The sequence below is a fragment of the Manduca sexta genome, chromosome 11 (assembly GCF_014839805.1).
Source record: "Manduca sexta isolate Smith_Timp_Sample1 chromosome 11, JHU_Msex_v1.0, whole genome shotgun sequence".
Lineage (NCBI taxonomy): Eukaryota > Metazoa > Arthropoda > Insecta > Lepidoptera > Sphingidae > Manduca > Manduca sexta.
In genome coordinates this window covers 10,425,140-10,443,366 of record NC_051125.1, presented here as the reverse complement: position 1 = coordinate 10,443,366, position 18,227 = coordinate 10,425,140, and the positions used below count along the sequence as shown (strand labels likewise).

The 18,227-nt window shown below is 33.1% G+C and overlaps 1 protein-coding gene across 1 annotated transcript in view; it reads left to right on the top strand.

The window, feature by feature from the left end:
- Positions 1–17,999, top strand: part of LOC115449187 (connectin-like) — a 43,107-nt gene extending 25,108 nt beyond the window's left edge. Inside the window, exons 2-3 of the mRNA XM_030176920.2 lie at positions 14,293–15,369; positions 16,553–17,999. Coding sequence (XP_030032780.2) covers positions 14,316–15,369; positions 16,553–17,025 — 1,527 coding nt within the window. The 5' untranslated portion in view covers positions 14,293–14,315 and the 3' untranslated portion in view covers positions 17,026–17,999. The remainder of the gene's footprint in view (positions 1–14,292; positions 15,370–16,552) is intronic.
- The last annotated feature ends 228 nt before the right edge of the window (positions 18,000–18,227 follow it).

The window sequence follows — 18,227 nt, the reverse complement described above, 5'->3', positions numbered from 1 at the left end:
TGCCATGGAGTACTAAACTGCATTCACAAGCGACTTAGGCCAGCAAACAGCGGGCGTTTAACGCACCATATACGTTTGTGGCACCATTATGCTGTAGTTAGTACTGTTTGGCGTTTTACATACGTGTTCACATACCTAGCTATAAAGTGAAATAAACCATAAACCTGTCTAACAAGGTATTTATTTATTTAATACCTGTATAACTTAATGCTTGCATCGACCTAGTCAAAAAAATTTTTTTTGACTAGGTTGCTTTTACAATGCTCGAGTTTTCGTAACTCGCTTACTTTAAATATTCCATACATGCTACAGAATCGTTGGTGGTTAGATATATTTTATATCCCGGATAGCGATCACCGTACACAAGCTGTTACAACCCGCCATAGGGGCCCATGGAAATGTGTCGCGTTCCAGGATCGGCCTGTGTATATCCAGTTCCAATAGACCGGCATAATTGTATCGACTGCCGAGGGGTTATCATTTATCGTCAGCCGACAATCAATTGGACACCACTCTACTTACCATCAAGTGTAGTGGGGTTTCTTTGGCGTGGACGTATAAAAAAAATGCAATAGTTGCATAACACGCGTTTTACGCGATTAAGTAACGCGCGGTGAACGCGTCAATGTCTATATCTATGTGAACATGGCCTTATCTGAGGCTGCAATATTTTGCCTCTATTATCCGCCCGTGTCTGTCACTTAAGATTCTAAAATAACCGTTACTAATATAGAAATAGATATTAAATCTGTGTTGTGATATAATCCTTTTGGCTTGTTGAAGTTGACAATTATGTCGACGTATCCATTGTACTGACGTAAGAACGAATGATTATTTTTTTAATGACTTAGAGCCGTTTTCAATGAACGATCCCAATCTCAATCTTTAATCCGATTCTGAGAATGAACTAATAAATTAGGCCCTGATTCCAAAATGGTAATTTTTATATAGGTTATGTAAAATTATTTTTTTGGTTTTTACCAAACCCAACGTAAAAACGCAACTGAGAAATTTGCTGCAAAGTAAAATTCGCCAATTAAGATTACTTAGACAATATACTTATTCCAGTTATTTTAGTTCAAAACTAAACTACTGAACTGATTTTGAAGCAAAAATAGTACCAATCTAAAACGACTACTTATTCCTTCAAAAAAAAGCCAAGTAGGTTAATAAATGTTGAATTGAGAACTTCCTACTTTTTGAAGTTGATTAAAAACCACTTCCATAATATTATTTTCGATTACTATATTTCTGTAATAACAATAATAATCAAGGTTTACAACAGATTATTTACCTGTATACTTACAAGATCAATTTCATTGTTATACACCGAATTTGAGCATAGTTTAGTTTCCAGTCCATAGCAATTTTATCAAAGTATTATGGCATGAGGCATACAATATTTTGTAAAGCCCAAACGGTCGGTAAGCAGCGCCAACGGGAGTGGTCATCAACGATATTGATTTCGTCTAAAATAAACGCTTTAGATAGACAGACGTACGGCTGCGGTCATGATTGGAGCGGATAGCTGGGGCGGGTAGCGGGCGCGGGCAGCGGGCGCGGGTAGCGGGCGCGGGTAGCGGCAGCGGGTAGGCTATTGTCATGTCATAGCCAGTGTTGATATTGTTCAGTTTTTGATTTAACAATTATTTTGAGATGACCACCACAATGTAATATTATTTAATATTTTATAATTCAAAGATGCAGTTGCTGGGTTTAGGAGTATTATTATCAAGTAAGTAAAGATATGATGTTATTAGTAGGTTAGTTAAAAGAAAAATAATAATAATGATTGATCAAATTTTCAATGTTAGAGACATAATCAAGCCACTAAAATAGTATATAGGGTAAGCAGAGGTATGAACAGGGAACCCACTTTTCGCTTATCTTATGATGTCATATATCGCCATATCGAGCACAAATTCATGACTCCAGTTTCATCATATTATTCGATTTTATCCAATTCCCAATAAATGAAGGGTTATCGTATAACAAAGATACAAACATCTTCGCAAACTTTCACAATTAGTTCGACTAACTAGATAATTATATGTTTGTAGTAACATTATCCGCACGTTTTTATGACCAAATTGAGTTTGGAACTAGCAACAACGTAACACTGTTAGGTGGTTTGTTCGCCGCAGCCAAATCATACAAACAAGTGAGCACACAGTTGAAATAACTCAATTGTAGTTCAGGAAACTCCCGCCAGGCGGCAGTGGTAACTTTGATGGGAATTATGTTTTCGTTAATTAGGTGGATGATTAGGAATTAGGGACTACTGTGTAGATTCCGGAAAAGGAGTTTTACTCAAATGTGTGTAGTATGTGCTATTAAAGTCGTTTTCCGCGTAAATTTTACGAAAACCTAAAAACTCAGTATAAGAAGTTTTGTACTTAATTTTCATATTTTAATTTTAACAATTAAAATATCTATACTGGTACAATTACTAATATATCGTCGTAGTAGGTGGAGAACTAAATAACTCGGATTTTGGCCATTTTGGACTTACATCACTTTTGTGTTGCCCAAAACATGGCGCATATTTTAGCCTAACAAGCATTTCATTATCTTATCTCGTTTCGAAATTATAGCTTTTTTATGTTAAAAGTGGAGAAATAAATATATTCAAATAATATATATTTTGTTGTAGAAAAAGTAAATAATTAAATAATAAAATCAATAAACTGCGACTTATAATCTGTTCAATAGTAAAGAAATTAAATAAAATAAGTTGTTTAATTCGAGTCTATTGTTTAACAAAATTAATCAAGTGTGTAGAAGAACTAAACAACTTGATTTGTTTAATTTAGACATTGAAAATCCTAATGGTATTATTGTAATTATTAAACCTTATAATTACTTTACCACATGGTTTCTAGTGTGGCAAAACTAAATAACTATACGAGTTATTTAGTTTATTTCAGCAAACTTACAAAACATTGTCGTGGAAGAATTAAATAAGAAGTTGTTATTTTTTATATTTTTTTTCTTCGGGTCAGAGTTTTTTTTGTTAATGCATAATATAATAGATAATAAGACCCAAGATATATAAAAATACCGAAATAAAAATTATTTATAGTTTTTTAGTAATGCTTAAAAATAATGAAAACAAAACAGTTAATCGCGTTTATCTCGAAACTAGAAATTTTGATTTATTTAGTTCTCCACCTACAGCGACGATATTCTTGTTAAAAAAAATGTAGGACTGACATACGTGGAAATAAGATCGAACAAACCAGCCAGATAAGTTCCCGGTTGTATTAAATACACAACAATAAATACTCACGTAAAATCGAAGTGAGGCTATAGAAATCTCATATAATATTCTTGCAAAATTAAACATAACAATCAAGAGATGACATAAGGTCAGGGGCCCTATTCCATCTACGGGGGCGAATCTGTCTTTATGCAATTACGGGAGTTCTAATCGAAGGACAGCATTGAGAGTCGTATAAATAAGAAGCGAATTTTTTACTATTTTATTTATACGCCTATCAAAACTGTCCCTAGATTAGATCGCCCATAATAACACAAAAACGGGTTCGCTCTCGTAGACGGAATAGGGCCCCTTTCTTCTTCATCAGGTGCCTCTTCTTAGTTAGTTTCTTGAACCTTATTCATGGCTATTATTATTCCAGTCCACTTCCATATATAGACTGAACAGGGCCTCCTTCTTTTTCTTCAGGTGCCTCTTCATTACTGATGGTTGGCAGTCAGATCCTTGAACCTTTCCTTGTTCATGGATAGATGGAACAGTTCTTCGACCGTTTTTATTCCAGTCCACTTCCATATATTTCATAGTCACGACTACCTTCTCCTTTCTACACTTATTTTTCGGATATTTTCCACATCATCTATGGTTCTCAGTAGATCGTACTTATCATGTCTCAGGATATAACACAAATAGGTCCCCCTGACTACCTAATTCTACATTTGTATATGAAATATAATCTAAGCTCATGATCACATCTCAAGTAAAGTTAGAGGTAATACCCGTTCAACCTCGTCACAAGAGTCGCATTAACTTTGCAGTTAGCGACCTGCCTAACGATGCAACCGCAACAAATAGTTAACTACAGAATTTTGTTAGCGCTTGACATTTTAAGTACTTTCTATCCTAATTTATTTCGTATCAAATGGCCTTAAATTCCGATATTATAAAATAGAAGTTTCGCTGTAATGTTTGAAAATATTATATTGTATTATATTATAATATATTATATTTTTTTATAATGATTTCTTAAGTTTACTTGAATATCAGACGTTTCACGAAGGCTACAAAGTATTCGAAACGTCGGGAGAAATTATTGATATTAATAGTAAATATCTTTTTAACCGACTTCAAAAAAAGGAGGAGGTTCTCAATTTGAGTGGACTTTTTTAATCCTCATGGTTTTTATCTGTGTTGCTACATATATAAAAGATATTGATTAAAGAATAGATATAATCCTACAATAAAGTTTCTCAGGGGATATCTCTAATGGTGTAAGAATTTTTTCTTGATGAGTAGGTAACATCAAAGATACAAAAAACACACAAACTTACACACTTCGCCAATTAATAATAGACTATCATCATTTAATATTAGAGTATATTATTCGTTATACAATATCAAATTAGTTAATGAAATGAAATGACTTTATTTATGCACATAATCGGTTAAACAAACTACATTTATCATCAAAATGTTTGAATTTATAATCATATCGCATGACATAATGGTAATATTTTTATGCTCAACTTAATAGGTCAATTAATTGAAACATACATGATTAATGCTTTTATTTCCATCACATTCCGCCGACACACTGACCGCAGCTTTACACGCAATACAATGGAATATTGAAAATTATTGAAACGGTGAATTGAACATCTAATATATTGCAGCGTTAAATAATCCAATATCTAAAATAGTGGATTCTTGATAGTAAGATATATGTACAGCGGAAATAGTGTGGTTTTATTTAATTTTCTAAGGCTTCGTACGTAAAAAATATCATGGAGCCCTTATTATTATCAAAGCTTTATTATAAGTGCTTAGCTATTAACTAATCAATGCGTGGCATTGATATCATTTGAGTGATATTACTATTGTTTATGAGCAATGTATCGCTTATCATATCGCCATTAATTTATATAAAAAAATGGGAATTAAAAATAAACTAGTATTTGACAGTTTCGCTGGCATGAGGTTTTCCGAGATAAAAGCCCTGCTATATAAGTATTTTCCCGGGATAAAAGTAGCATATGCCTTTCCCAGGGTTTCATAAGATCACTATACCAAATTTCATCAAAATCCATCCAGTGATTTTAAAATTTCCTCGTTCAGACAGGCACAGGACTTTATTTTATAATACCTAAGATTTTGTCGTCTATAATTTAAAATATTTTTCATCCTATCCTGAGAGAGCTCTTATATAGAAAATGATTAAAAATATTTACATTGACATTAGTAGACTTGAATATTTTTGGTTCTGAACAAGGGTAGCTGTGCACCGGCTGCCCTTCGGCGCAAGGGAGCGAAACAACACGAGGGTTAAGACGAACTTAATTATAATGATTTACATGAACATACTTCGCTGACCCGCCCTGACTCGAAAATAACTATAATGTTGTTATAAAAAACGAGGTTCGCGATGTTGGTCTGTTCGAAAGTATGTAGAAAAGGTTTAATAAAATATATTTGAGGTAAAATATATCCACTCATCACATACTAGTTATAGAACCGTACAAATAACTGTAAGTCACAATTGAGAACGATCTCAATTAAGCATTTAATTGAGCTATTTAAGAAACTAAAATTAAGATGTAACTTAAGGTTATAGCTTAAGGTCCATTTTTGATACATTTTGTTTCACCTTTAATCTGGGTAACTAAACAAGTATTGACAAGTAAAGAATTTAAATTCACGTCTAGTTAGTGATTAGTTCTCGCAGTTGAAAGAAAAACGTAAAAATAATTAATATGCATGGATATTTCGGCCTTTAAAATTTCGTCGTATTAAATTTACCCAGATTAAAGGTGAAACAAAATGTATGAAAAATGGACCTTAAGCTATAACCTTAAGAGCTAGTTCTCAGCTGTGTCACCGCTGTTGAATAAACAAAAATTAGTTGTCAAATCCGTCTTATATTATGACGTAATCATTTGAGATTTGTTTATATCTGTTTATTAAATAAGACCGTAATTAAGATGCTAAGTTTAATTTGACAGCGTCTCAGATCCTATCGCATTTCAGCGAAAAGTTTAGTTGCATCTATTAATACCTCCTCAATCTCTAAGATACAGAGTGTTTTTTTTTATTTAAGTACCTCCAACAAAAGATACACGATATAATGATTTACATGATAATATAAACAACATTGTAGCATTTTTACAATTAACAGCGTGATGTGCGTCTTCAATTATAGTAGACCACAGCATGCAAATTTTAATATTGGTACAGCGGCAAAAATGAATATTTGTTATTAATATTAAGTCATATAACAATTTAAGAAAGTTACATTAATTTGATGCAATATAATTTTTAGAAGGAAGTTAAAACAGGCAAAACATAATATAACACTATAAGTGACAAAACATAACAACATCTTATGTTATAACATGTGAATGTAATTAATTACAATTTATTTTAAATAGTTAATTAATTGTTAAGATACAGAGTGTAAGAACTTCCAGTTCGAAATAAACATTAGCGCGTTGTCAAAATGAAACCGCTGCGGCCTAATTATCCGAATGGTCCCGATTTATCCCAAAAGTTCGAAACGCAAATGATGAAACACGACAAACCGTAGCCGACCGAGGTATATATGTAGGTGGATAGGCTCGACCAAACCGAACAGCAGACGAATCTGTGACATTCGGAATAAAGGACACATTCGAACCCTAAAGCGATGCATTAAGAGATTGGAAGTAGATGAAGCGGAAATACATGACATAATAATACATTTGTTATACTATTTACTTACTATATAACATCGATTTTTTTATTTTTTAGATTAATCGTTTAAAAAGATACATATTAAAAACTTCTTTGAATAAAAATTGTTATTGAAGGGAACGTTTCTCCATCTCTTATTTATTGCCATGCCATGCAGGGTCCACGCTTATGTACTTCCTTAATTTAATAATAAATAATAATAATATCAGCCCTGTATTATATACTTGCCCACTGCTGAGCACGGGCCTCCTCTACTACTGAGAGGGATTAGGCCTTAGTCCACCACGCTGGCCTAGTGCGGATTGGTAGACTTCACACACCTTCGAAATTCCTATAGAGAACTTCTCAGATGTGCAGGTTTCCTCACGATGTTTGCCTTCACCGTTAAAGCGAACGATAAATTCACAAAGAATACACACATGATTTTTTAGAAAATCAGAGGTGTGTGCCCTTGGGATTTGAACCTGCGGACATTTGTCTTGGCAGTCCGTTCCACACCCAACTTGGCTATCGCCGCTTATACTACCTTAATTTGTCAAACCTATATTTAACAATCGTGGAGTGAAATAAATTGAATTGAAATGTTATGTAGTTAAATACAGTCTCTGTCTACCCTTTTGAGATACAATCGTGAATATTATACCAGGTGAAGAGTTTGTTATTAAATGAAAAATTGCAAATCGATTTCTGTATTGAACAAAAATTTTATATCAGTCGTTGTATGTACTGACTTTCCAAAAAAAATTAAATTGGAATTATCCAACACTGCTCCCTAGGAAAAGTATTTGTATATACTATAGCTTATAATAATGATTATTTATAGAGATTTACATTAAGGTCAGGGAGCCCAATACCGTCTATAGAGGCGAATCCGTCTTTTTGCAATTACGGGCGTTCTATTCGAAGGACAGCTTCGATAGCCGTATAGGTAAGAGTTAAAAAAATCCTTTATTTACCTATACGGCTACCAAATCTGTCCTTCGAATAGAACGCCCGTAATTGCAAAAAGACGGATATACCCCCGTAGACGGAATAGAACCCTCTAACCTTACCTTTATAAAAACAGACCGCGATTTTAATGATTGCATGAATTTATATTCGTATACAAACAAATGTAATTGTAAATACATTTAGGGTCAATCTGTCCGTTTACTCTCAATTAATTTAAGTTTCGCGTCCCGCAACCATCCATTACCGCGGGTATTACGTAATTACTCTTTACCCGGCTCTCGATATTCGCATTCGCAAATATTTACGCAAATACCAATGCTCTGTGTCCTATTGGTAAAATGAGCTGTTAGTGAGAAGTGGTTTTGTTAATAAATTATGTAATTTTTAGGTACATCTATATATATAAATATCAATGTCTATTTCCCTTGGTCATGCCATCACGCGTGAACGGCCGGACCGATTTCACTTTTTTTTTGTTGTGTTACTTATTGTCAGGAGAAGGATCTTATGAAAGAAAAAATTAAAAAAAATTGCGCGGATAATTAGAAAATGTAAGAAAACTTAACGAAAATATTAATTTTATATAACTGTCAATTGTTTGAAATAACTGTCAGCGATTGACAGAATGCGCGCTGCAAATTCATAGTTAAGGCGGGACAACGTCTGTCGGGTCAGCTAGTTATATTATAATAATGCAGTATATGTGCTATTAGAGAGCGTAATCTGAAGAATAAAATGATACCAAATAGGACGAATACAGATATTTTTATTGCTTTGAATTACGATTAAGATATTAGGCGTAAATGATAAATATATTTTTTGTATTTATATTTGTTTTACATACTTCAACTCTCTCAAATAACACATCTGTGTAAAATGTATATGAGCGCGTACGGAAGACTTAGACTTCTTTCTGCTTCTTTATAATACAGCAACAACACAAAATAGTGTCGTAAAGTCTATCTTGTTTGCAGTGTAACAACTAATGAAAACGAGGGCGATTTTTAACCGTAATGTGTGTACGTGTTGAGTTATTTTACGGCAAAGAGAAAAACCGCCCGCGGTTGAAAACCGTAGTGCGGACTTACGCTTAATTCAAAATTTTGCGAAAATACGAATTTATTAAACACACATTCCACATTGTTTTAAAACGTTCCAAAAGTTTTCCTGTTTTCGCGGTTCTAAAGCATTATGATAATGCTTTCTACTCATTTAGTGACGCAAACAAATATGAAATATTATTAAATAAAAAATGTCTGATTACCTCAAACAAATTTAGTGTTTTTTTTTTCTATCGGGACACAGTAATGTCACCTTACAGCACCTGGTGGTAAGTGGAGTGGGTCCAATAGAATATCGACTGACGAGAGATGATTACCCCTCGTCAGTCGACACAATTATGCCGGCCTGTTGGAACCAGATATACACAGGCTGATCCCGGAACGCGACACACTTACGTGGGCCACTATGACGAATTTTAAAAGAAACATAGAGTAGGTTCATGATCGATTAAAATATTTGTTACATTACCTTTATTGCCTTCATTATTTTGTTTAGAAGTTACATAATACCTTGAAATTAAATGCCTAGTTAAATATGTAAGAACTAATAAAAACTTTTGCTTCTATTACATCAAATAAGGAAAATTGTAGACAGGTAATTTTTCGGAGTAAATATAAGTAAAATAAATGTTTGTAGGGAGCAATATTATTTATCAGCAAATATTGGTTTCTTACACCCACCATTCAATTAACTTAAATATATGATCACTAGCTTCTCTCGCGGCTTCGGTTGCGTCAAACCTAAATGTTTTTTAGATGTTTTGCCATAACTTTCAAGGATTAAATAAATACCTTACTTTTAGTAAAAGAATTATTAGAATCGGAACAGAAGTTTCGAAGATTTCGCCCTCCTTCCAAACTTGAATCTTTACTTTTATAATATTTGCTCATATTGCATAATAATAATAAGCCTTAAATCCTGAACTGTTTTCTCTTTGACTGCCTCGGTGGCGTAGTTGTACTGATTGCGCGGTGCGACAGCGCTCTGAGGTCCTGGGTTCGAATTCCGGGTCGGGCAAAGTGATATTTGGGTTTTTCTGCTCAGTATCAGCCCGGAGTATGGAATTTGTGTCTGATATGACGATAGGCTCGCTCCCTATCACATCATGGGACGGAACACACTTGGCGAAAAGTGGGTGCCCTGGTTGCTCCTCTGCATACCCCTTCGAGGATAAATGCGTGATGTTGTGTGTGTGTTTTCTCTTTTCATTTTATGTTATATGTTAAGTTACATCTCTAAGTTCAGTATGCCTCTTGATAAAGGCCTCCTCTAACAATTTCCAATGTACTCGGTCTCTACTGCTTATACTGTAAATATAAATAAATATGTAACAACTACGTATGAAATAGATAACATTCGTGTCTTTGTTGTATGGTTCTGGTATCGTTCAATATTTGACCCAATCTTTATAGGATTAAAAACAAGCTCTCTTATTTGTTTATTTAGTACTGTTTTAACAAAATGGATTGGGATGAAATGGTCTCGTATTTATATAGACACGTATGTTTTGTGTCTCTTTTGTTTACTTTGGGGATTTTATTTTTCTTAATATGGCTAGGGGTACCTTGCTAGGGTTATTTTGTAAAATTTAATTCCCATTTCACGGGTTTAAAATATCAAGTGATTTGAATAGTTTGATAATATTAAATACGTTGATAATAATTTCATAATCTGGAGCGTCATCTGGAATTGAACTTAGCTCTAAACATTTAAATAATAATCCACTTATTCGAAACATTCCATAGTGTAATATAATTATTATATAGTAAGTAACAATGGCACTTAATAAAATTCTGTACAATCGCATACTATTTTTTGGTTACTGGTTAGTAAAGTAACCAATTCTTTCGAGCACTTAACCTGGTAGACTTATATCTGTTTAAAACTGAGCTCATATCCAATATCCGTAGAACTAAATAAATTATGCATAGAACGTAATATCCTGCACATAATCCAGTACAAATAACAACTCAACCTTTTGTTTTGTTTACGCATTATACGATATAGTTTCAGTGAAACAAGGTCGTGTATTGGTCGTTTCAATCCCAATGTAATAACCCATTTACGCGACAGAATTCATTCCCCACAATACAATAATATTTGCCATTGCAGTCCATCGTATTGATTCAATAAAAAAAAATCTCTAACAAAAATAACGCTTTGAACCCCAACCTAACCGATTACATGAAAGCGAAAGATTATTATTCCACGCCCTTTGACAGAAACAATATCCTGCAAATACATACAAAGGAAATAAATATTTAAAGGAAAACACACGATTTCGTTTGGACTGATAAAATAAACGAGGACAAAGAAACAAAAACAGATGTACAGCGCCCTCGCGGAGATGGTTCGCGGTCGAGTAATGAAATTAAAAAATCATATCAAGTGGCACTTGCTTTTGTAAATGGAAATTTCGTGGAGCATTCATATTTATTAAGGTCGTTATGGAATTCATTACTATGAGACGTTGACGTCATAAGCGGTAGATTTAAGTTATTAACAATAATAATCCTTTTGATAGATAGATAGACAAAAAAGTTTATTTTGGCTACGGTTAACACACAGTATAACTTAAAATATATACAGAGAATAGACAAGTATATCCATTTGTGAGATATTGCAGCCGCAATCAGGCCCAGCTCAGTAATATGCTTTGCTCCAAGGAGCAAAACGCTGGTACCTGGTATGACGTATTTATACAGTTCTTAATAAATATTTAGTTACTCCAAGTCGCATGCTTAAACACGGAAGAAAGAGAAAACAAAAGTGTACTTATAAAAGTGATACAATATACAATTGACAGTGTCATAGTGTTACATAGCGCCAAAATTGTTACAGACAGACAACTTATTAAACATGAAATAGAATTTATTAACCAGAGGCACTCAAATACGTGAGGTAGTCTTCGTTACATTTAAAAATGACTTATTACGTCAAGCTTACAATGTATATTCTTTTAATTGTACTAGTACTTGGATAAGTATCCTCCCGGATGATCTAATTGAAGACGTTATGTGGTTTTTACCAATACTTATTTAGTGACCGTAATTGGCAGCTTTTTCTATCATAACTAGTTGTAAAATAATTATCAAAATTACCAATTGCGAAATGTTTTTATTTCCGTGATGTTTACTTATAAACTCTTTTATAAATATTCCATAAATTAATTCTCTTTTTAATGCATTTACATTTTTAATCTGAGTCCATGAGAATTATTTTTCTATTTAAATAAAAATAGCCAGCGTTACTTTCAAATTAGAACTAGAAGTCCGGCGTTTTCAATCATCTGTGTAATGAGTACTTCAAATACACAAACGGAACGACCATTAAGGTTGTCTGCAGTCGCTCGGCTATATCCAAATTCTACTACAAACTCCATATTTACACTCAAATGGGACGCAAATTCGATGTTTCCTTATTCTAAACTGTTCCCTTGGGGAGTATGAAATGTGAAAATTGATCTTTATTCATGTTATAAAGAATTCAAAAGCAATATTGCTGTATAAACTATAGGAGCAACTCCATTAAAAGATCACGTATGCATAAATAAATAACCATACACTAAGGCTCCAGGTGTTAGCTTTTGGTTATATTGCATACAGTGGAACTAGTGCACATTTTGATTTATAACTCTTTGATGAAATGGCAGAGTGACATTTTATTTTTCTACCAGGTCTAATTCTAATCAAGGGTGTGTTCTTTCCAAATTAAATTACATGGAAACTTAGTTTACCTGAAGTGGATATTCAACCAATAACCTCACTATTTGTAGTCCGAGCAGGCTGCTTGAAGCCTTTACATATGAATCACAATATATAAAACATGTTGTTGCATTTAATATTTGATTATTTTGTGGTGTTTGCTTTCATATAACAGATTAAATGGTCAATTAATGAAGTTTCAATTACCGAATGTCAGTAGATGTATGTTTTATTATTTTATCAGTGTATTAATTTTATTATTGTCTTTATTTTGTTTATTTATTTGTGTCACTATATTTTCATGGTATAAAGAGAAGTTTTTAAAAATAAACCACAAAATAATAGGCAAAATATTGACAATCTTAAAATAATGTACAAAATATTTGGCATACATTTTTCTAACCGGCAACAGTGTCGAAATTTCACTCGATAAAAGCAACAATATCTCTAATTAAAACGGGCGAAAGGCCGTCTTGAGGACATCCCTGAAATTTTCAATCCCCAATAACCATTTAGGAAACAAAAGGTCGCAGTTTCTTTTTGTCCTGCTCGTACCAATCAACAGTCGCATTCGCAAAAAAGAGATGATGAACGTTTTTAATTAACTCTGATCAGACGTCAGTACTGTGTAATGGCCTTTATAAAGGAATTAATATTTTAATATTTTATGCTTATGTAAATTTGTTTCGCATTTATGATAAATTTATTTGATGGAAAGCATTTATGCATAGGTCCAGGTTAGTTAATAAATTTGAAAAATATGTGTATAGCTTAGTTTTATATTTAGTTTAGTTTTACCATATAACCTACCATCAATCAAAGCGAGGAACGCAGTCACTCTTAGTAGCCAGTCAAATGAAATGAAATATGGTATGTTGGAGCTATTTACAGGAAGTGGAGCTTACCCTTAAGGGCATTTCCGGTTCATGCAATAAAAAAGGGAGCGACAACTCTCCTGTAGTTTCGTTATTTAAAAAATCTATAACACATTCCTCCCGAATATTTCCCACTTAACACCCTCTACATTTCGTATAAATGTTACCGTCATCAACATAAATTGTATCTAAAAGTACTTAAACACTGGGTCTGCACTCGGAAATGCATTACCTTATCCACTCCGAATCACTTAGGGACATTATCAAAGTAATTACGATAAAAAATATTTAAGGGGGTGTATTATGAGTCATAGTCACGTGATCTGCCGGTAAGTTCATTACCCGAACCCCTCGAATTAGTTTAAGTGCTGGACGCAAGTCACCTGATGATGGATCGCCTGAAATGCATATGATACCTTTATATAAATAATTTTAAAACGGGGTTAGTTTTATGCTGCTTTTAAGTGATCATGTCAGATAGCTTTACTGTACCTAATAGAAATTTTATGCAAGCCTTAAGTGTTTGAAGACTGATTATTTCGAACTATCTTTCATTTTGGTTTTTAATATTAGTATGCAAAGATATAAACCAATTCGCGTATACTAAATATCTCCAAAACCATGATTATAAATTGATTTTTAATAAAGAGATCAGTATTTAGGCCAGTAATAGAAAAAATCATGTTCTTTCAATGCGAATACACGAACGAATCATCTGAAACGAGTCCTCTTTAATTTATTTTTTTGTTTGTTTCAGGTTTGTGAAAAGGCAAGGGGGACATGGAGACCGTCGTCCAATATTTACTTCTGGCTTTGGCGTTGACTTCTGTGCAAATATCCTACACTGAAAGCCGTCTAAATGAAAAACGCAGAGACAAGACCGAGAGGCGGTACCACGGAGCGCAAGTAAAGGACAACATATGCGAAATTACTAATAGAGAATCAAAAGTGCATTGCTACTGCGAGAAAACTGAATATAAATCAGCCACAAGGGCAGACTGCTGGGTATTCAACGGAGGAATCGATGAAACTGATCCCATATGGACTAGTTTCAGTTCTCAACCATATTTAGAAAGACTTACGTTCAACGTCAGATCAGATGGAGCACTCAAGTTCATTCCATTACAAGTGATCCGTAGACTAAAGAGGCTACAAAAATTGTTCATTCATTACGCGACGCTCGAAAAAATCGACAAAAAAACATTTACGAACATGTCAACAGTGAAAGAGATAACGTTGATGAACGACAAAATATCAGAACTGGACTTTTCATCGTTCACAAATCTCCCATCGCTCGTAAACTTGACTATAAAAGAGAATAAAGTGACGGAGATACAGAGAGACATTTTTGTCGATTTGCCCTCTCTGAAATATCTCGATTTGTCATCGAACAGCATTAATCTGGCGCACGACGGTTGTTTTGAACATCTAACGGTGCTCAACGATCTGATATTGGAGGGCAATTTGATTTCTGTGCTGACTAAAGACACTTTTAGGGGCTTGGCTAATTTGACGAGATTGGATCTGAGATCGAACAAGTTAAACATGATTGGCGATTTAACGTTTACTGAATTGTGGAATTTAAACGAGCTACTTTTGGACAATAATGAATTGAAATATCTTGATGAGAGGGCGTTCGACGGTCTCGCGCTGCTTCAGAAATTGTCAATGACTGGTAATAAATTGAAATCAATCAACGAGGGTCTTTTGGAAGGTGTCCGCGGTCTTGAGTTATTGGATTTGAGGAACAATGAGTTGGAATATTTTACTTCCGAAACTGTCAAGCCCATTCTTGAGAATTTAAAGATGAAGACATCGGTTTTGTATTTGAGCGGTGAGTTTTGTTCTTGTTGTTGGAAAGTTTCAGAACTCAGTGCACAATTTATCATCGTGTAGTCTAGCGTTTATGAAACCATAACCATTGCATCAAGAAAGTTAGTCTTCGAAATTACTGTTAGGATAACATTTCGAAAGATGGAAATAAAAATCTTTGCATTAAAATTGCTTTAATATAATTTTGTTTAAATTCTATTTATTATTGTTCATATAAAGTGATATTAAATTAATATAAGACTAATCTCAATATATCAAATGATTATGTTTAAATCCATATCAGCGCCCCAATGAAGTCATGAGAGTGTATTTTGCATTTCATTATTCATTGTAATAGAAGTTTATTGTTCCTAAACAACGAGAACTATAACATAAACTCCAAATTATAATCTAATCGCAAAAGCATTACATACAACGTTGAACAAATGTATTATGGACAAAATAAATACATAGGTTCAGACATGTGAAGATAAAATGACTGTGTTTACTTCAAACAATAGAGCACACCCTTTAGTACGGTAATCCCCTATTCGTGCACCCCTCGTATTAAGGACAATTAATGAGTGTACGAACTCCCTTTATCGAATCAACAATAGTACAATAACTTGATTTTGATACAATGAAATATTTCGTATAATGAAAGCCAACAAACGTGATCATTTTATGACTTGTTTTATGCAATTATGAATAGACACGTGACTACTCAAAATTAAATTATATTCAAAAATATAGTAGTTTATTTTTTGAAAAAAATATTTTATATTAAATATTTACTGTAATGCAGCGTCGTGTTTATAAAATTACGAATGATGAGCACGTTTTCGAAAAAAATAATTTCGAACAGGCGTGAGATAATGTTGAAATCAATTTTAATTAAATGTAATTTATTGAACGTAAAGGTAATTTTTAGTGTTAATTAAAATAAATTTCACTCAATGTACTTAAGAAATAAAATTCAAAATCACAGCGTTTATTAGCTTTCATATTTTATGCCGACACTCCTCTCCTGAGATCTTAAAGGTATAATTGAATATTATAATGAAAAATGTTTGCATAAAAAAACTTTTACATTATTTTTCATCGATTTTGTCCTATACTTATAAGTAGTTCATTGTATAAACATAATATGACTTAATCCTTCGTATAGCTCACATCCATAACCTAATTTTATTTTTCTTTCCCAGGTAACAAACTAACCTGTGACTGCCGCATATCCTGGATTCAAGTCCTGCGGAACGAGACGAAAAGCGATCCACTCAAATTAGCACTCGACGAAGTAACCTGCTTACCAAACTCGGTCAATAAAATAGAAACTGTCAACGCGCTCAACGCAGAAACTATCGAAGAGGCAAAAAGTGAACAATTGTACGAAATAGAAACCAACAGCGAAGTTCTACAGCAAGATGGCAATGAAGATTATGATTATATAAGCCAATACAAATATGAACCAACTGTACAACCAATTATTAATAACCAAGTGGCTGTCGTGAGTCTGACACCAGAATCAATGCCTTGTCCCGGAGAGCTGGTCCAGAAGCAGGAAGATTCATTAATGTTATCGTCAAAGGATGAGAGTTATTGGCGATCTAGCGCGAGTCTCAATTTGCTGTCGAGTTTATATCTATCAGTGACATTCGTTATATGGCTTGCTGTTTGAACTGAATGTAATGATGAGGTTTGTGTTGTGTTTGTACATATGAGGCTCTGGTGCGTGATGTCTGAAGCTATGATGATAAATTATTTAAACTGCAAATACTTTTTAGTATGAAATATTATATAGAAATGGATATAATATCTGTACATTATAACATTTTTCATTTTGCTGAATATTTTATCGTACGCGTATACATAACTTACTTTCTTATTTTCAATAACCTCTACGAAAATTTGTTCAACGACCCCAATGTAGATTTTAATAAATTTGAACGTGCTAACTCCAAGTCACTATTAAAAATATACATTTTCTTAGACGTGATTAGAAATACGAAATTCATCCAGCACCCAATAGACATCACGTAGCAGTCTAGCGCTTGATTTAATCTAGACTTTAAAAATGAAGACTGGTTTAGATATTTAACTAAATTATAACAGTGATAGTGATTAACTTAATCGCATTGTAACCATCGTTGCAATATTTCGAATCATCGCGTTGGGACATTGGAAACAGTAAAATGCCAATAGCACCGCACTTTGTACTGACCATTTGGATCGTTTCCAACTTGTTGAAAATTTGAAGTTGTTTCAAACACATACGTATTCGAAAGCGAAATATTGCGACTGGTATTTAGGTATTAAGTGTAATTATTTGCCGTACACCGTTCAGCTGTATAAGGCCATATTTCATTTATAATTTCAACGGTCTGTTTAATTCATTTTTGTAAACAATAAGCTGATTTATGGTTTTTAGTGATAAATAAACATGGAATTGTAATTATGCGTATGTTTCACTCAACTTATTTGTAGATGCATTATCATAGATTTATTTATAGACGTCATGTTCACGATTCCTTCATGTACGTTTCGGCTTGCTTATAAAATGTTGTGAGAATTGTAACATAGTAAACACTTAAGAGATGTAAATACTAGAAATAGTTTTAAAGGTTTGGCTATCAATAAAATTTGTGATGATCACTTGCTTTATTTTATTTCAACCTTAATGACTTAAGTCTTAAATTAACTTGAATATATTTGAGTTATATTTCATACTATAATATGCAATTCAATAAAAAATTATTGAAGTAAAAAGATAAAATTTAAATTCTTGCTATTTTTATTAATCCATTGGACTCTTATAAAACTAAAACATAGATTAAGAGTCCTCCATATTTTGTAAGATATTGGAAAATGTATGAAATATTT